Below are 21,149 nucleotides of genomic sequence, written 5' to 3'. Positions count from 1 at the left end.
CAGAATAGGCGATACAATTGAAATGAAGTGGCTTGATTTTACAAGCGGTCTCATTTAGCCAGCTTGCACAGAACATGCGCTTGACACTGTCTGGTTCCTAACATTGAAGTTGCTTCCAGCAGCTGATTTTTTATATTTATTTTTTCCCCCGTAGAAAAGCCGGCTTTCAGTCCATCTTCATGAAGGTTGTCTTCCATCAACCAATGCTTTAAATCCCACAAAATAACCTAATGTCTTCTGGGAAGTGTAAAGATGCCTTCTTTTGCTTCATTCTGGTGCACCGGAGTTCTTCGCTTTTATAGGTACTCTTCAATCCATGCAGGTCAGGTGTTCTTCGTCTTCAACACCTTGTGCTTGACGAGTCAGTTATAGAACAGCAACAACATCTCTAGACATGAATTATGCAAGGGTAGACTAATCTATTATATCAAGAAAGTTATACTTCAGAAGTGTTAGAGTATAAAAACACTGACAGAAACAGAAAAGAAAGAAACAGAAAAGGGGTGGTGATGGCGCAGTGGATAAGACGCATGCCGTTGGTGTGAGAGACCCGGGTTCGAATCCACTGTGAGACACCAATGTGTCCCTGAGCAAGACACTTAACCCCTAGTTGCTCCAGAGGTGTGCGACCTCTGACATCTATAGCAATTGTAAGTCGCTTTGGATAAAAGAGTCAGCTAAATGAATAAATGTAAAAATGTAAAAGGCTCTAAGTATGATAGCTCTACCACAAGGGTGCTCAATCCTACTGAAGATTTACCTTTGTGCAGATTTGATTTTGAAGATTCTGATTGGTTCCAAAAAAGAACCTGAACCAGCTAATCATGCTCCTCAGGGTCACCTGTAAATTACCACAGGTGTGTTAAAAGAGGGATGGACCTAAAGGAAAATCTCAGGACTGAGTACCCCTGAACCACATATGCCCAATTAAACTGGTTAACAACTTGCATACACTTAAGAAATAATCAACAATATCATGTTATGTAGTCAAATATGCATTCTCTTAAAAAAAAATGCTAGCACTTTTCCGCTAATGAAAACACAAATCGCAAACACGTTTCACTGCGATAAATCATACATTTAGAGCAATCTAGTAAAACAAACCACACATTCACACAAAGATTCTAATGAAAAGAAACAAAAGGACAGGAAGACAGAGAGCTGGGAGCTTACACTGCTCTTCTCAAATGCAGGCCACCTTCTGCTTGGAGGAGAAATCTGCAAGCGTGACTAGCCTCCGTGCTATCAAAAGCCTAGCAGTAAAACTGAGCAGATGTGGGGGAGGGGCAGGGCTAGGGCTGTACCATGGATTTTACAGGGGTGCTACTTTTATTTATGTTAATAAATATTAAATACACTACTATACAGTGTTTGACACTGACAAATGAGCTGTATTATGTCCATACACTAAGGACTGAATCATAGATTTCTCTTAGCAACTCTTTTCTTTTTAATTCAGGGTTTACTTTTAGATTTTCTTTTCTAAATTAGCTTGGGACAAATGTTTTGACTTGTTTTGAAACAGCTGAAACGGAAAACTGTTTAAACACTAGCTGAAACATCAAAACTAGCTGAAATTAGTTCTAGGGCACAGTCACTCTGCAGAGAAGCTCCACCCTCTTTGTGCAAAGTAACACGGCAGAGCAGACAATGGAAAATTACTGGAGAGTACGGTCCATACCATTGTAAGGACTGAGAGGGAGAAACATTGCTAACTTGGACGTTGCAACTGTCCGAGTTCCAAACAGACACTAACTACAGGTCATTTCCATCTGAGGTCCAACTAATCAGAGGGTTTTTATGTCTGCCTATCAGCAGTGTCAGGTGTTCCAATCAGAGCCAACTCGGAGCGAAAATATTTACTGTAATTTTTTTTTATTTTACATAAAAAAAATACAAATAGTTTGGGAAATGAGCCTGTAATGCAGCGGTTCTCAACCGTAGCCCATGATTACTTGTGACTCAAGCAGTCTAGGCACCTTACCTCAAAGAGCAAACAAAGAGTACATGGGGGAGGGGGGGGGGGGGACATTGGTTGGACTCTACCATGTTTGTGTTTGTCTTTTTTATCAAATACTTTATAATCTATATTAGAAAAACAACATTATTACATTTACTAAACCCTAGCCATTATATCTTTGAGAAACAACATGAAACAAACTTGTCCTCACTGACCAGAACAGTCTTCAAGACCTAAACATGATAGAACAAGCCAAGACACACTAGACAAAACAACTGCAGGCTTTCTATTAAATCACGCATTGTCAAAAAAGAGCACAAAAATAAAGATGTATAGAACCAAAAAAAAAAAAAGCTGTCAAATTTTAGTGGAGATAAAAATCATGCAAGTGAGAGAACACTGCTGCATAACATGCAGTCAGGACTGTAGAAATTAATACGCAAGAAATATACTATTTCTAAACAGAGGAGTGTGAAAATTCATGATCCTTTGCATACAAGGAAGAGCATTTTAAAACGGCCTAAATTTAAATACAATCACAATTAAATTATAGTGTATGACTGCACTCACAGATTATATCTGCTTAAATAGCTGAGTGCCAACCTTCATCTCAACCACTTGGAATTTGGCAATTCCTACGTAGCTCTACCTGGCAGAACTGCTATTCGGATTGGTCACCATATTGGTTTCAAAAATATGAATCCTGCTTTAGGAGTGAGTTCTGAGCCTTTATAGCCATTTCAGTAGTACGAATTTACAAAAGGCAAAAGGTATTCATTTAAAATCTAAGTAAATTTCTGCCTAAATGCTTATTCATTTCAGCATTTTATTCTTCATACAAGTTTAGGACACAGTGCAACCAAAGTCTTGGTGTTTTTTGATTTCCCTGGATGAAGTCCCACATGCTTATTTTACCCTGCATAAGAAGCCACAGATTTTTCTGCACTGCTAATCAGAGGCACGCTGCTGCTGCTGAATCTACAGCACTACGGCAGGACAAAATATAGTTGAGCTGAGTTTTGAGCTCACAATCTGAACCAAATGTGATGAGAAAGACCAAGAACTGCCAAACACAAATAAACATCTTTCTATTGCAAGGTTCCCGCTGACGGCGTAGGAAACATTGCAGTGTCATTTGTGAACAATGTGCTGGTTCGTTGTAGTGAATCAAACATTTTTATATCAAACTTGAATTATCAGGTTGAGTCAGTCTAATGATTCACTCGATGAATTAACATTTGACTTTATGACTCACTGTCATTTTAGTCATGTCCAACTCAGAATTAACAGAAAATGAAATTGACTTAGACTTCACATGACATACAATAATAAGGCTTCTCATTAGTAAATGTTACTGGAGCAGATGCCAGCTCATTCACTCACTCACTCACTAGAATTGTACATTAGCCAGGTAATTACGCTTTACAATTTAACATAAAAAAACAAGTTTGCTAAGATCCTCCCCCAATCCTGACTGAGAAAGAAGACACCTAAGCAAAATATGCAGATACCCAGTGGAATATACCATTTTTCTTTTAATTACAGGGCAACACAAATATTAAGAGGAGCTAATCCATGCCAAAAATAAAATGCATATGCAAAGTAGTATTAGAGAGAGTTGCTTGTGAAATGGGTACAACATAACCTGAATTCTTTTTAAAAACTAATAATCCAACAACTTTCTTTAAGAAAAAAAACAGCTTTCCTCTTGTAATGCTACTGTATGCACAGCCAGCTAATCACAGACGCGACCAGCAGAAACTAGCTGAAACTGGTTCAGACTGGCTTAGCCGTGGGTTGTATGTCACAGATCTCTCTCATGTGTTGGTCTAAACAGGGTTTCTGGTAACAAACGCAAACTAACTACAGGATCAAGCTACCGGATTTAATTTTATACTGAACTAATCTCCTTGTTGTGTAATGTATTACTACTTTTAAAAACAGAATTATCATACAAGTGCATGAAATCCATGAAAACATTTAATTTCAGCTTCAAATCCTTCTAGAATGACTGGAACCAAACACGGCACAACAACAGTAAACCGTGCACACTGCAGCTACCACTCAGAGCCAGACTAACAGCGAGATCTCTTTATGAGCCCTTCCCCCGCTCGGCCATTTTACACTTGCAGCTCTGCACTGCAATAACACAACATGGCCACCAGCTCGGCTGCTGTCAAGCTAAACAACTGAAGATGCACAAATCACAGGAAGAAATTAAAAAATTTAAAAAAGTGGCTCAGGTTCAGGGTTGCTTGATGTAGTGTTTGGCTTGTTTCTTCACATCTGACTTTTCTGGTTCCCTGCGTCAAGATATGTCCAGCAGTTTGTCCACACAGGTGCTGAATTTCTTGCTTTTAAAATTAAATTGAAATTTTCAGTCGCACTGGATTTATCATGGTTCTACAGAGAGAACACAGCATGTTCAGTCATTAAAGCCTTGCCATCCCACCAAATGACGTGACATGATAGAGGTGGTCTTTTGTCTTCTGGATTGTTTCCATTGTTTCCATTGACGTGTCAGGTGTGGGCTGCTCCTGGGTTTCTTCAGATCATATTTAAGTCTTCTGGCTTTGCTTCATCCTTCTGCATTGGAGCACTTTTAAAGGGTTGTCTCTTCAATCCAACACCTTGTGCTCAGCGAGTGACAGTTATGGAGTAGCAGCAATGTCTCTGGACATTAACTGCTCTGTTGGTCACACAGCATCAACAATACTGTTATAATATTTGAAAAAGCCACATCCTAACACACCGACTACACCACTTACAAGTGGCACGGTTAATTAAAACTTAATCACTCTCATTATAATTAACAAAGCAGTCTACAGTGGAAGCACATGATGCCTTCGGTTATCGAAAACACTTTTTTTCTTCTTTTTTTCATGTATGCTGTGCTACACAGCTACTCCAGCCACTTGTTCCCATGTCCGTCCTAAATAAAATTATTTTCTTTATTAATATGAATATTAAAATATCATCTGAACCTTGCTGGGTTCAATTTTCTTGTCTGCTCTCTTTTTTTTCCCCCTCACTATATACAGCCGAAACAACACTAACAATGTGTCATTTTTTTCACTATTTAAAAATAACCCAGATCAAATTTTATATCTGTGGTTATCATTGCAAGTATTATTTTTATTGTTACTTTACTAAAAACTAGTTCCGAGTTTACAGCTAATTGATCCATAGTTAGCAATAATATAATTTTAAAGCGATGTGCAGCTTTACCGCTTTCAGTACAGAAAAGCTGTAACACAGGGGTACTCAGTTTCACTCAACCCTTTGTGTAAACTAGAGTTTATTTCGGCCTCTAAACAAGCACACAAGGCAGCTAATCAAGGCCCTCAGGATCTTCTAAATTACCAGCAGGTGTACTGAGGGGGGGTTGGACCAAACTGCTGCTGAAATGAAAGTCTCCAGAAGTAAGATTTACACCTGAAACATATCTTCCATAATCAATTGATTAAAAACCAATCTACTGCTTTCAGTACATGCTAGCATAACATAGCTAAACATGGCTAACACTTTCACGCTAATGCCAAGTAAATCGCAAGCACCCCACTCACTGCGTTAATATTACATTCAGTCCATTTAATTTATTTTGTATTGTTATATAAATACTTTCAAAGAAAAACTAATAAGAAGACAAACAAACATGGACAGGAAGACAGAGAGCTGGGAGCTTACACTGCTATTCTCAAATGCAGGCCACCTTCTGCTTGGAGGAGAAATCTGCAAGCGTGACTAACCTCCGTGCTATCAAAAGCCTAGCAGTAAAACTGAGCAGATGTGGGGGAGGGGCAGGGCTAGGGCTGTACCATGGATTTTACAGGGGTGCTACTATTTAATTATACTAATTTCTATCAATAAATACACTAGCATACTTTGCACTGAAAAACGGGTAGTACTATGTGCAATAACCTAACCGCAGGAGATTAAAGAAACAAGTGTTACAAAGAAAATAAAAACTTTAATTCATTCATTTATTCAGGTTCTATTTTTTCCTTACCAAATTTACTTAACAGGTGACCTGCTGTGAAACAGAATTGAAACTGAGAACTGTCTCAAAATATCAAACCAGCTGAAATTAGTTCTAGAGCACAGTCACACTGCAGTGTAGCTCCACCCTCTTGCTACTCAGCAGAGCAGACAACGGAAAATTACTGGGAGAGTTTGGATTAGGGGTGTAACGATATCACAAACCGAACCGAAAGATCGCGATACACCACCCACGATACGAATCGCGGAACTCTCGTGGCGTACCGCGGTACACCAATGCCCTCTGCTTCCCATTGTTGAGGTTAATGGCACTTATCTCTAACTAACTATTAACTTAAACAAATTTTTCTTTGATTAAATTGTATTAGTAACGACTAATAAGAGCTTTTTAAATTTTGTTCTAAATATTATATTCTAAAGTTACTGTTTTCCAAGTGCATGTCATGTCACGTGACTTGGGAGTGAGCGTCACACTCGGTTGCCAGTATATGCAGGATGGCTGCTTCACATAGTACTGAAATTGCAGATCCCCCCGGACACATTTAAGTCTCCTGTGTGGGAACACTTTGGTTTTCCAGTGGAGTACAGGAATGGAATTCGTGTCGTAGACAAAGCGCACACAATCTGTCGTAACTGTTTCACAAAACTCTCTTATACGACAGGAAACACATCTCGTGGTGCGTTCACACCAGACGCGAATGAAGCGTTAAGTGCGAGTGATTTACATGTTAAGTCAATGCAAAGACGCGATTAGACATCCTGTGGCGCGATTCGCGCGAATGAGCCGACCGCATTTCAGTCAGAATGTGCTGCATGATGGTGTTTTTGAAAAAGAACTTACAACTTAATTGAACTTCCAAATGTTTCTTAGAGTGGACAAGCCAGTGTTTATTTTTGACTAGAGTACATTGGAGTTTATTTATTTCATTTTAGTTTACTTCAGGTAAGCTGATTTCACTAAAGAGACAAATGTTTATTTCTGACTACCTACATTGGAGTTATCTCATTTTAGTTTACTCTGTTAAGCTGGCTGCACTAAAGAGAGAAATGTTTTATTCTGACTACATTGGAGGTATTTATTTCATTTTTGTTTACTCCGGTATGCTGACTGCACTAAAAATGTGAAGCCAAAGTTAATAAAGAAAAAGTTAAGTCAAGTTATTGTTATTATTGAGATAAGTGAATCTATTGTTTCTTATGGTGCATTCACACCGGACGCGACTTGCGCGAATAAATCGCGCTATTCGCGCGTAGTTGGACGCGTGAACATTTTGGGTTTACTCGCTTCATTCGCGCGTGAAATTCGCTTCATTCGCGCGTGAAATTCACTGCACAACAGACGCGAATTCGCATCATGGACGGGGCTTCTGCCAGGCGCACAGGTATGACTGCCACAGAGAGCATATGTATAGAATTTGGCAAATAAAATCACCTTTATGTGCTATGGAAACACTGGACATGTGTATTTCAGCCGAGAATGTAGTTGTTTAAAACTCAAATCTGCGGTTTATTTATAAAAACAGCCCCTATTTGAAAATGTGCTTCGCCGATTTCGGAGCCGTGAGCTCCGGACGCTCGTGCTCATGTATGCCGAAGAGAGGAGCATAACCTCGGCTAGTCCTTCTGACATTTGCCGCTGGCTCTGATGTCTCTGTAGTGGATAAACATAAGATGTCCTTTATTGTTGTTTTGATTTCTGCCTCCGCTCTTAATCATGTCACTACTAGAGCAAGCTCCTGATTGGTTGGCGCGGCGCGAAATATCCGCCAAAGTTCAGATTTTTCAACTTGCGCGAGTCGCTCGAAACGCTCAATTCGCTCCGCGTCATTCGCGCCGCCTCATTCGCGTGAATCGCACCGCAGGATGTCTAATCGCGTCTTTGCATTGACTTAACATGTAAATCACTCGCGCTTAACGCTTCATTCGCGTCTGGTGTGAACGCACCATTAGCATTACTGGTAAGATGACATGAACCCTACCCCCACAGCAAACCGAACCGAACCGAACCGAACCGGGGCTCCAAAACCGTTAACCGAACCGTGCCACTGGTGTATCGTTACACCCCTAGTTTGGATCATACCATTATAAGGACTGAGAGGGGGAGATACTGCTAACTTGGATGTTGCAACTGCCTTAGTTCCAAACAGGTGTCAACTACTTATTTCCATCTGGGGTCCGCTTACTCAAGAGTAGGGATGGGTATCGTTAAGGTTTTAACGGTATTACTACTCTTACCGATACTGCTTATCGATCCTGTACTTTAACGGTATTCTTAACGGTACTTTTTGTTTTACTTTGTTTCTTTGTTCATATTCTTACAGTATCTTATCTTATGTATATAAAACACTAAAAATGCCTGCACTTCATCAATTTGTAAATGCACCAGTGTGCAGGTATTTTTAGTATTTTATATACATAAGATAAGATACAGTAACAACATGAACAAAGAAACAAAGTAAAACAAACTGACAAATACAATAAAAACACACAAACGAAATGAAATAAACAGTGTTTTCATTTTTCCATGAAGGTCTACTAATATTAATGTTCAGGTAAGTAATAACTACAAAATAAATCTAAAAGTAACCAGATGTAAATGAGCACTGCATAGTTTTCACTGTATGTACTGATAGATTTATGTTTATTAAAGCTATAACGTTGTTCAGATTAAGAGCTGTGGGTGATTTTCTCTTTGCATTTTGTTCTTTGATTAACATTGATGGCTCAAGCTCCAGTCTGATACTTTAAGACAATATACTGACACGCATCGGATTTTCTCCCAGCTGTTTTTATGTTCTCCACATAAAAGTGAAGACTCTCGTAACCGGCCATTTTGACACATTTTGTGTGTATTTTCTGGCATATTTTTGTGTGTTATTTCGACGCGCCCGAAGCTCAAAGTGTACTTTGCTTGTCCGTTTTGGAGCACGCCGCCGCGCAGGCACACGCGCGCACACACATTTCAGCCTGGGGAACAGCGTCACTTGTTCAGATTGTACTCTCAACGTTTTACTATCAAATATGTCCTGCAATGTAGCAACAGTAAAGACGGCATTTTACAACAATCACCGATTGAGCTGATTCAGATGTTAAGTTTTGGTTCGGAGGAACAAATCCGCGCTATGAAGGGAAGCGAGTTGTGCTAGAAGAAATGCGGCTATGATCCTTGGAAGCCAAAATCGAAAAAAAAAAATACTTAGCTTAATATAGCAGCCACAGGCCTAAAGTGTGAGCAGATGTTTGAATAGTTCGTTCTCTCTTCTATCATAATTAAACAGGACTTTCATGTTGCGTGTGCTGAAGCTCCTCCGCGTGAGCGCGATCTCGCTTCTGAATTGCGAATAGCAAAAATGCATCATAGACAAATGTTTGAATATTATTGCACATAAAAACAGCTGGCAACATTATATATATATATATATATATATAGAGAGAGAGAGAGAGAGAGAGAGAGCAACAATAAATGTATGTGTGTTTTCTTAATTTCTCCAATACCGACAGAAGTACCGAATAACGTCAGAGCTTATCGATACTCCGGTCTTTCATAATTTAGCCCCGAGACCGATTTAATACCGAGTTTCTGTACCCATCCCTACTCAAGAGGTCCGACATATCCGCCAATTAACATTGAGGTGATCAGCATCTTCTCTAATTAGTGCCCCTCACCTTTAACGAATATGCGCACATATAGACACACAAAGATTTGTTGATCTAAAAACACAATTAACTGTGGAAATGAGTCAGTAATGCAGCCGTTCTCAAGCGTAGCTCATGATTAGTCGTGAGAGAACTCAAGCATGTCTACCTTAAGGAGCACACAAAGAGTACATGGAAGGGGGAGGGGAGCATAGCTTGGACTCTACCATGTTTGCAGAGGCATCTTTAAAACGTTGCCTTCTACACCAATAAACAATATCCTCGGGACCCCTACTGTATCCTGCAAAACCAGACTGACACAAACTGTCCTCATTGATCAGAATAGCCTGCAAGACCTCTACATGTTTAAACAAAATGTTGTGTTTCCAAGTACGAACATACAAATTACGTATAAGATGAGAAACAGAAGTACTTAAATATTAGTGAGGGTAAAACTCATGGAAGTGAGAACACTCACCCCTCCCCCACTGCTGCAGAATGAGCACAGTCAAAATGGTAGGAAGGACAGGCACGGATTGTACTATTATTTAAAAAGGGGTGTGGTGACAAACCTTCATTTAAATGGAAGAAAGAACATGACAGCTATTTAAAATCTCCGCCATTAGCATCCAGGCCATTGGAACGCTAGAAAATCATATTGTGACTATAAACACATTCTGTTAACTCTAAAGGAAATGCTAAAGGAGTCAAAAATCAAGCCCTTCTCAAATGCTAATACATTAGCAAAGCAATTCTCCATGCAACATGCAATGCATCCAGCGTGCAATGCATCCAGCGGTTTGATATTTTTGGCTATCTTTCTGGATGAATGCTCACATGCATATTTTACCCGGCACAGGTAGCCACAGTGTTTTCTGCTCTGCTAATTAGAAACAACAATGCACCACGGCTGAATCTACAGCACTACAAAGGAACTTATTTTTTTACCTAGCTATGAGCTTGCAATCTAAACTGAATGATGACAGAGGAATATGCATATGCACTCCTCATTTTACATGGAACTGCATGACCAAACATTGCTTATTAAATAAATATTTAAAAAGGTGTTATTTTATCATTTCTATATTTGAGGTTAAATAGCAGCAGCTATTTAAGTTAGTTGTAACAAGTGCATTTGTCACTTGAAAATTAAATAAAACATGGACTTAACATAGTTATGATGAGCAACAATTAATAAAATGTTGTACATCATCAGGGCAGGGGTAGACAATAAGGGAAATTTGCCACTGGCCCTCCGGGCCAGTGTCTTTTGAAGTTCACTGGCCCAGGTCAACGCGTCGGGTATTGATCCCAATAATCGCGAAAAAGAACAGTTTGCTTGAACAACATGAATAACATTTATTTTTTTTAAGGTAGGTTTAGTGCAAAGTGCAGCAAAACTGTGCAAAAACATGAAACAAGTGCAAATAAACCTATTGCATAGGATTCATTCTCCGTAGTCACACAGCAATTCATTATATTATGTTCATACCATAGGTTTCATACACGTTAACTTTTCTCTAACTTACTTGTCTGCATATGTGGGCTTTGATCTGCAGATCTCACAGTAAACCTCTTTTTTTCTTGATCGTAGCCCAGCTAGGGGTGGGCGATATGGGAAAAATATCATATCACGATTTTTTTTTAGAAATATCACGATTCACGATTTTATCACGATTCTTTGTCATGTTGGTTTTACAAGTTGTCTGAGCATTACAGCCAAACTAGAAAGACAAAGCCTTTCAAGGTAACAAAAAACAACAAAAAAAGACATGACAGATATTTAGGCCAAAGTGGGCGAAGATAAAACTCTTTGTCATCATTCTATCTTTCTTATTAAAAAATAAGAACAAAGATACACATTACAAATACACATAATATACAATAAAAAAAAACTGCTTTATTTTCAGGTACAATAGGTGTATTTAGCAGAGCATTCAATGAAATTGAATGAACAAATATAAAAATAAAACACTACATAGACTGATTCCTAAAGCAACTGTATTAAAGTTTTTCAGTCAAGAATAGTGAGTGATTTTTCTCTTTGTGTTTTGTTGTTTTGTTAACGTTAAATGAATAGTTCCCCCCAAAATAAATATTCTGTCATCTGTCTGTCAATTCTGTCATAATGTTTTATTTTTATACCATCATTTACTCAAAAGTTGTTTTAAACCTGAATGAGTTTCTTTCTTCTGCTGAACATAAATGCTATTTTGAAGAAGGTGGAAAACCAATCAGCTGCTGGTCCTCAGTGACTTCCATAGGATTGTTCTTTCCTGCTATCAAAGTCAATGTGGACCAGCAACTGTTTGGTTACCCTCATTCTTCAAAATATCTTCTTTTGGGTTCAGCACAAGAAATGAATAGAGGTTTGGGACAACATGTGAGTGAGTAAATGATGACAGAAATTAAATTTTAGGGTGAACTATCCCTTTAATGACAGTCGACAGCATGTTTAGTGTCCTGTCCCTTTAAGAGCTGCACGCATCTAATATACAGGCATCCATTTCTCTCTTAACTATTTACTTTCATTTTAGAGATAACCAACTGAGTCTGTATGTAAACCTTGTGTGTTTTGACAGTATTAGCGCAAAAGATAAGTTAGTTGAGTAATCAGGCGCTGTTAGACAGGCTTTTTAGCGCGCGTGCTTCAGGTGTATGAGCGCACGTCAGACCAGCGCGCGAATGAAACATTTAACCAGCAAGGCTTGTGTGCAAATAATGTACTTTTGCGATCGCGAATAAGTGCAGTGTCCTGTCAGAGTAACTCTACTGCTGTATGTCCTGTTGTACAGTATATAGAGACCGCGGCGCCAGAACTGTATTTGACATAATGTGTGCTGTAGCACAATACTACGATATTTCTTCAAAAGCAGATCGTGGAGACATTTTTATCGTCCACCCCTAAGCCCAGCCAATTCCAGCGGTCTCGCCACTGGGGCTGAAACTTTCTCTGCCTTTTCTTTTCGTATTCCCTTTCGCTTTCCCTCAATTCCTCTGGTGATTTTCTCTTCCTTGCCTTCTCTTTTTTACCCGGCGTTTGGCCGGGTGATGGGGGTTTCAGAAACATGTAGCCTAGCTTAATAGTAGCTATAGGTAGGTGCTGAGCAGCAGTGTGCAGTTTGCGCGCGTAACCGCGGGAGCGAGCAAGGCGGTGCAGACTGCCGGGATCACGTAACGTGTTAGCGGTGGTTACCGAGACGATTTAACAGAAATCAAAACACAGAACCACAGGTAATTAATGTGAAATTAGACTTTTTTTTTTTTAATCGAGGCATTATTTTTACTGGCCCCACCGGGCTAGTGGTTGGAGCGATCTGGTGGCCCTGACGGTTTTAAAAGTACGTCCGGGCCACCGGGCCAATTATATTGTCGACCCCAGCAGGGTATAAAAAGAAATTGCATACACTTCCAAGATCAAAGCTGCTGCTAAATTAGGAAACAACTATGAGGCCCTGTGCCAGAATTTTGATGTTTTTTAGGTTATGGAGAATACTAATATCTACTGCTCTCTATTCCCCATGCACTAGCTTTAGCTTCATACGTTTAATATTGCTGTATCTGTAAACTATTCTTTAAATATAAATTAAAATTATAGATTAAGTCTGTTTTTTTTTATTTGGTTATTTATATAAGCTGCTCTCAATAAAAGTATGTGCTAAATGAATAGCAAATTATCTGTATACACAAAATGTCATTTTGTTTATTTTTGAGTCTTAAAAGCTTAGAATTCAATATAGATTTCTAAAACTGCATATAATAAAAATTGCCTAGAGACATAGCTGCAAATAAATCTGCTGCTAACAACCAAACCCCCACCCCAGTCCTGACTGAGACCGAAGACAACTAAGAAGAAACATACATGTCTGGAAGTGGAATATACCATTTTCTAAATTTCAGGGGAGAAGCAGCATCTGGAGCTAATCCACAACAAAAATAAAATCCAAGATATTAAAACAGAGAGAACTGATGGTTACATACTTTACAATCTAAAAAAAAAAATCATCAACAATGTTCAAGAAAGCAGCTATCATTTTTCAACGCTACTGTATGCTCAGCCAGCTACTCACAGATATGACTGGCAGAAACTGGCTGAAACCAGTTTAGAGTAGTTCAGTTACTGGCTGTCACTAAGCCCTCGTGTATCGGTCAGAGTTTAAAGGTTTCTGGTAAAATATATAAGAACTAACTAACTATCTGATCTACCATATTAAAATATAATTATAAAATGTGACAAATTTTACAATGATCAATTCTTCTCATTTTCTGAGCAATAACATGCTATTACTGTGAAAACCCACAAAATTGTAAAACAGGTGCATGAAATGGAACATTTCATTTAGAGCTTAAAATTCCTATAGAATGACTAGAACCAAACACGGCACAACAGCAGTGAAGCATGCACACTGCAGCTACTGCTAAGAGCAAGACTTTAGCAAAGTCTCTTTAAGAGCCCCTCCCCCATTCTGCCATTTCAGGCTTTGCACTGCAATAACACAAAATGGCCACCAGCTCGGCTTCTAGCAAGGCCAACAGTAGCAACTGCAGTATGTATGTGAATTAAGAGTGAAGAAACACAACACACAGTGTGTAGATCTCAAAGATTGTCTAATTTAGTCCACAGACTGAATTAATCTAGCACATTTCTTTATCCTCAGGTCAAGGTCATTTGTGGGCTTTTTGTTTCTTTAAAAAAAAAATACAAATTAAAAAATGTATACTGTTCTACCATCAAAGTTCCACCACTTCAAGACAAGGCACAGTGTTTTTCAAACACTGAAGCTGGTTCATCTCACAACCTAATCTGATGTTTTTTTTCCTGCTTCTTCATCCTCTAAAGAACTACTGGCTGTTGTTGCTTAAAGCTTTCTCACTAATTAAGAATGAAAACAGCCTGACAGATTCAGCTGCCTCTTCTTTTCGGTCTTGTATTCCAAAGCCTCATTCTGACAGCAATTTAACGTGAAGCTCACCAAAATAAGGACAAAAAGACAGCGCCAATATAATCATAAAAGACTGAATTAAGATGCAACTGCATTTTGTAAGTTGTTGCGGAGCAAAAATTCTGTTGCGCAAGTACGCATTGCATTTACAGTGTTGCCACAATGGGTGCTAAAGCAGACATTAGTGTAAATTAGGGCAGCAACTAACAATTATTTTGGTAATCGATTTATCTAACGTTTATTAGACCGATTAATCGGCTAATCATTAGAGGTTGACCGATATGGGTTTTTCTTTGGCTGATGCCGATATTTAGAAATTAGGGTAGCTGATGGCTGATAAATGATGCCGATTTTTTTTGGCCGATATGTTTAGCCAATTTTTTTGCGCTGGCATCGTTAGCGGAAGCTATGTGTCATGAGTCCGGGTCCGGCACTTCTCCCTGTCGCCACAGGAGGCCGCCATCTCCCGTCCTCCCGGACTCATTTCCCATAACCAAATACACCTGCCACATCACTCACACCTGCCGCATCATTATTAGACTCACGACACCCGCAGCTGTTCCCCATTGCCACAGACTATTTAGTCTCGCCTCTCCCACCACTCTGCCTGGTTGCGTTATATGATATTTGTTATCTGATGTGTTTTGTTTCTAGTGTCTGCTCGGATCTGGGATACATGCACTGTGTTGCCGTTTTGTATCCCAGTCCGTTTCTGTTTAGTTTTTGTGCCGTGTTGGCCTTTTTGTTTCAATTAAAGAGCACCTTCCCTGCACTTGGACCCTGACTCCGTCTTTTCACGCCGTTCCCGAGGCGTTCCGTGACAGAACGCAAGCAGCAATCATGGGTACAGCAGGGAGGTTGCTCAACATCCGCCAAGGATACCGGAGCATGGAGGAGTATGCCAGGGACTTCATTGGAGTGGCTCGGCGGGCGGCTATGGATAAGACCTGCCTCATGGTCTTCTTTTACGGAGGCCTGGCCGAGCCCTTCAAGTCCCTGGTGCCATACTGGGACCCCGAGGAGTCGCTGGAGGACTACATCGACCTGGCTCTGCAGGTGAGCGGCTCAGCCTTCAGGGTGGAGTTAGCTGCGGAGCCCGTTCACAGTTCTCCCGAGGCGGCGATCCGGGGGGCGGCTGAGGCGTCGGCGGCCGCGCCCAGTGCCTCGCGCCCGCTTCCGGAGTGTCCTGGGCTGATGCGCAGCGTGCGGGAACCCCCGCTGATGTCGGTACGAGCGGCGTTGACCGCTCACGTTCCTCCCGAGGCAGCGGTGCCTGCTCACGAAGCTCCAGAGAGCGCGGTGTTCGCTCACATTCCTCCCGAGAGTGCGGTGTTCGCGCACATTCCTCCCGAGAGCGCGGTGCTCGCTCACGAAGCTCCCGAAGCGATGGTGACCGCTCACATTCCTCCCGAGACAGCTGTGCTCGCTCACGTTCCTCCCGAGACAGCTGTGCTCGCTCATGAAGCTCCCGAGGCGATGGTGACCGCTCACGTTCCTCCCGAGACAGCTGTGCTCGCTCACTTTCCTCCCGAGACAGCGGTGTTCGCTCAAGTTCCTCCCAAGACAGCGGTGCCTGCTCACGAAGCTCACGAAGCTCCCGAGAGCGCGGTGTTCGCTCACATTCCTCCCGAGAGCGCGGTGTTCGCTCACATTCCTCCCGAGAGCGCGGTGCTCGCTCACGAAGCTCCCGAGGCGATGGTGACCGCTCACATTCCTCCCGAGACAGCGGTGTTCGCTCAAGTTCCTCCCAAGACAGCGGTGCCTGCTCACGAAGCTCACGAAGCTCCCGAGAGCGCGGTGTTCGCTCACATTCCTCCCGAGAGCGCGGTGTTCGCTCACATTCCTCCCGAGAGCGCGGTGCTCGCTCACGAAGCTCCCGAGGCGATGGTGACCGCTCACATTCCTCCCGAGACAGCTGTGCTCGCTCACGTTCCTCCCGAGACAGCTGTGTTTGCTCACGAAGCTCCTGAGACAGCTATGCTCGCTCATGTTCCTCCCGAGACAGCTGTGCTCGTTCACGATGTTCCCGAGATGGCGGCAGTGTCCGCTGATGTTCCCCACCCTGATGTGCCCCCCGAAGCGGTGGAGCCCACCATTGCACGCTGCAGGGTGGCAGCTCCACACACACCGCTGTGGTGGCCGCTGGTTCTGCCCTGGGTCTCCATCCCGCCGGCGCTGCCTCAGGCCCCAGGTCCCCCTCCGCTACATCCGTCCCCCTGTTCCACCTCCCTCCGGACTTTTGGGGTTTTTGGTGGAACGTCTGGAAGCCGTTCCTTAAGGGAGGGGTCATGTCATGAGTCCGGGTCCGGCACTTCTCCCTGTCGCCACAGGAGGCCGTCATCTCCCGTCCTCCCGGACTCATTTCCCATAACCAAATACACCTGCCACATCACTCACACCTGCCGCATCATTATTACACTCATGACACCCGCAGCTGTTCCCCATTGCCACAGACTATTTAGTCTCCCCTCTCCCACCACTCTGCCTGGTTGCGTTATATGATATTTGATATTTGTTATCTGATGTGTTTTGTTTCTATTGTCTGCTCGGATCTGGGATACATGCACTGCGTTGCCGTTTTGTATCCCAGTCCGTTTCTGTTTTGTTTTTGTGCCGTGTTGGCCTTTTTGTTTCAATTAAAGAGCACCTTCCCTGCACTTGGACCCTGACTCTGTCTTTTCACGCCGTTCCCGAGGCGTTCCGTGACACTATGTGTGGACAAGGCACTGCTGCAGAATTTGAGTTGCTCACGCAGCCTCAGAGGGAGAGAGATTCTCAGGTACGGCATTCCACAACAACGCTTAGCTGCCCGCAGATTCGCCTGTCTATAAATCGGCCTAATTTGTCTAATTTCACCTGATGCAGATTAATTGTAAAAAAAAAAAAAAAAAAAAAAGCCAAAAATTGGCCCGATTAATTGGCCGGCCGATCAATTGGTCGACCTCTACTAATCATTGATTATAACACCGATTAATCGGTAGGCTGATCTAAAAAATGGTATTCGCCATGAGTATCAGGGCCTTTACACTAGACAGCATTTTTTTTTGTCGTAGTTTTGTAAAATATTCCCACATTCTACTGGATCGGTTTTGTTTGTGTTTCTCATAAGTGCGTTTTCTTCTGTTGAACTTCAGCTGGAATCTCTTGCGCTACAGCGCCACACTGGTCAAACCATTTTATTGCAGGCCTTTACATGAGGTCACATGAAATCAACAATTATTCAACAACAAAAATTAAATATACAATTTTTTGTTGTCAGTGTTGTTGATAATGTCGACTAATCATTTCAGCCCTGTAGTAAACACCTGCCCACCATTTTTCTCTATGAGGACAATTACTGTCATGATAAGTGTGAAGAGAACCTTGCTGAGCAAGTAAGTTAAAGTTGACCTGTTAATAGCTAACTAAATCTGAAAATAGATCCAGTTAATGGCAGTCATTTGAAGGTAACCAACTCTCGCTGCCTTTATTACTGAGCTCTGATAACCATCACAACAACAGCACAAGAATTTCATGCCCTTGCGATGCATTGACCAAACATTCACATCTGAATTTACATGTACAGTATGTATTTGGCCTTTTCTTCAATCCACACAGGCAGTCTTCACAATCAACACCTTGAGCTTGATGAGTGACAGCTAAGTAATGTCTGTAGACTTTAACTGAGTACTGAATCTTTTAAAGATTCATTCAAGTCAAGCAGTATCCGATTATTAAAGTGATGATGTTATTTACTGGAAACCCAAAAGATGTTGCTCTTCCACAAGTATGCAAACTTTTCAAAACCTGATATGGAAATAAATTGGCATAGAATCTACATACTAGATATTATGCATAATTTGTTAAAACCAAATTTAATTTACCACCTAAAAAGTCGAAAACAAACAAAAACAGACTAAAGCTGGGTGCACAATGATCAGTTTATAGTAGTCCTTTACAAATAGACTGTATGAACATGATCCCAGCTAAAAGCCAAGTCACACTGTGGGATCTTAGCTGTAATTAATGTCAGACTGAACGACATTCATTACTCAAAAACAGACATACACAAGAAGATTATTGCAGAGTTTTACGTCATCAGATTCGGTAAAGGTTAGGCACGTTCACATGAGTAACTGAAATGGTGGCTAGCAAGCAAAAACAATCTCTATCGTTAATTTTGATCATGGCTTGTCTAGAAAAGAAAAACGGGGGAAAATGACAATGTTTGTGGAGCAAGAGGAGGTTTGTTGTGGTTGCACAAATTGGGTCATAAGGTTTTTAGCTCTCTATATGTTTTTGATTTGACAGTCATTGTAGGAGAAGCCACACTGCAGGACACTGGCATAATTTCATCAGAGATCAAATTTGATCGCAATGGTCATTAATCAGCTGTTGGCGAACATGTCAAACTAGCAATCAAAGCCTGCTGATTTTGGCGTAGGTTTAATCTTTTAGGATTCGCAAAATCCTAAAATAGCCAAAGTCGAACAGTGTGTACCTGGCTTAACATAACTTACAAACAAGAGGAGTTAATAAATCTGTCTCCAGATACCAGTTTATGAATTTATATGATAAACACATGAGTATTAAATAGCCATCTTATGTATTAAAGTATTAAATAACGCATGCTTAGCGTTAAATTGCATTTTGCTTATCAAACAAACTAATTAAAACATTAGAATTAAATTGTTTACTTACCGGCATCACAGCAGAACCTGTGAATCAATAGTAAAATGTGCCAAACAAGCAAATGATCCCACATTCACACAAACAGGCACAATGTTACCAATACAATTTCAGCCACCTATTCCACCTATGTTTAGAACCTTTGGAAGGGCATGTAAAGATTATGTTTTTCTACTACAACCATGAACAAATTGTTCGGGGACCTTACCCGACACCTTAATTTGTCACTTTTTTAAACACAGTAACCTTAACCTTTAACCTTTCCAGTGATGGAGTAACTTACCTCAGCCGCTCTCTCTTTATCAATTCACCAAGACAATTATGTATGTTGCAGGGGTGGGGACATTTAAATGAATCCAGCATCCTGACATCACATTGTGGCCTTTTACAAAATGAGTCATTACTGCGGTGTGAAATACCTAAATGCCATTTGGATGGCAAAGAAACTTCCAAGTTCTGCAATTTCACTTTTTATAGTAAAATGACCACTTACAAAAATATGATTCCTCAAGAGAGGACATAAATGACCTAAATGATTCTTGAACCAAGTTCTCCATGATCAGGACTGAGCACACCCAAACCACAATATATCTGTCAAAATAAACTGGTTAAAAATCAACCAACCTTACACCTAGGTGAATACATGCTCTTTTCCAAATGCTAGCACTTTCCTGCTATTGCAAACAAGCCACACACAGAACATTATGATTAGTACTAAAGAAACGAACCATACATGAACTCATCATAACACAGACCTTTTTTTTACAAAAGGAAAGAAAAACAGAACTGGGAGCTTACACTACTATCATCAAATGCAAGCCGCTTTCTGCTTGTAGGCAAAACCTGCAAGCCTTCTCTAGCCTCAAATCAAAAGTCTAGCACTAAACTGAGCAGGCTGCGGGATGGGTGGGGGAGGGGCTTGGGCAGGATTGTACCATTAATTTTGAAGGGATATTACTATTAATAGTTAAATCAACAAAGACACTAATATACTTCAAAATGAAAAAAGCAGTACTGTGTATATAATTACACATAACAATATTGTTTCTTTTCTTCTTTGAATTAGCCTAACTGAAATTTTAATCTGAACATGCTTTGAAAAAGTGTTAAAAATAGAAAACTCTGCGAAAGTATTGTAGTTGCACTACTCAACATATTAAACTAGCTAAAATTAGCCTAGTTCTAAAGCACAGTCACACTGCAGTGTAGCTCCACCCTCTTGCTACCAAGTAATTCAGCAGAGCAGACAACGGAAAATTACTGGGAGAGTTTGGTTCATACCATTATAAGGAGTGAGAGGGGGAGACAATCTAACTTGTATCGGCAGAGGCAGCCAGGCGCAAGAAACAGCATTAAATGGCAGTCTGCAGTTTTCATTGATTGGGAAGAGTAATAACAGTATCTACTCCCTTACCTTCTCCTGTAATTCCAGCAGAACGGACTACTAATAGCCAAGCAATAAAGAGATTTTCTATGTAATATCTGTGTCTGTTAAGTAATTCGTAATGTTGTTTGATAACGTGAAGTTTGAAAAGTGTTACTGTTGAGGAAAATGTTCCTGTTCTTATAATGTACAGTTCTGAGTTTGAACAGTGAATGAAGAAATGGGAATAACAAATGAAGAGCTGACAATTTAGCCCAATTTTTGTAGGTTACTTCTTTATTTTTAAGCTAGGATGTAGCATGAATACAGAAGGTAGTCAAAGAAACAGAAATCTGATATCTTTGTTCTCAGAGGATATAATGCGAGAAGAAAAGAAGCTATTCAAGTATGTTAGTTATTAAAACAAATCCACAAACAATGAAAGAGGTAAAAAAAAACTTTTTCTACCTGTTTTCACAAATGATGACAGGAAGTAGGGCAGAAAGGGTGGTAAAAGTATTTTGCAAAGCCGTTTTGTCATTATTTTGGCAATTCCATTTGGTGCCACTGATGGCGCAAA

The 21,149-nt window shown here is 40.7% G+C and overlaps 1 protein-coding gene across 5 annotated transcripts in view; it reads right to left on the bottom strand.

Moving 5' to 3' along the window:
* LOC306872692 (activating transcription factor 7-interacting protein 1-like) overlaps window positions 1–21,149 on the bottom strand; it is a 42,176-nt gene that overhangs the window by 14,822 nt on the left and 6,205 nt on the right. Inside the window, exons 1-2 of one of the 5 annotated variants that reach the window (XM_079421433.1) lie at window positions 1,174–1,247; window positions 761–841 (exon numbers count right to left, since the gene is read on the bottom strand). The exons of 2 other annotated variants lie outside the window; for them this stretch is intronic. In XM_079421433.1, coding sequence (XP_079277559.1) covers window positions 761–826 — 66 coding nt within the window. In that variant the 5' untranslated portion in view covers window positions 827–841; window positions 1,174–1,247. Of the gene's footprint in view, window positions 1–760; window positions 842–1,173; window positions 1,248–20,004; window positions 20,070–21,149 lie in introns of those variants that run through there. 2 more of the 5 variants (XM_079421438.1, XM_079421436.1) reach the window with 2 other exon arrangements.

This window comes from Barbus barbus (genome assembly GCF_936440315.1).
Source record: "Barbus barbus genome assembly, chromosome: 7".
Classification (NCBI taxonomy): domain Eukaryota; kingdom Metazoa; phylum Chordata; class Actinopteri; order Cypriniformes; family Cyprinidae; genus Barbus; species Barbus barbus.
The sequence above is the reverse complement of the archived record's forward strand: the minus strand, read 5'-3'. Positions and strand labels throughout refer to the sequence as shown.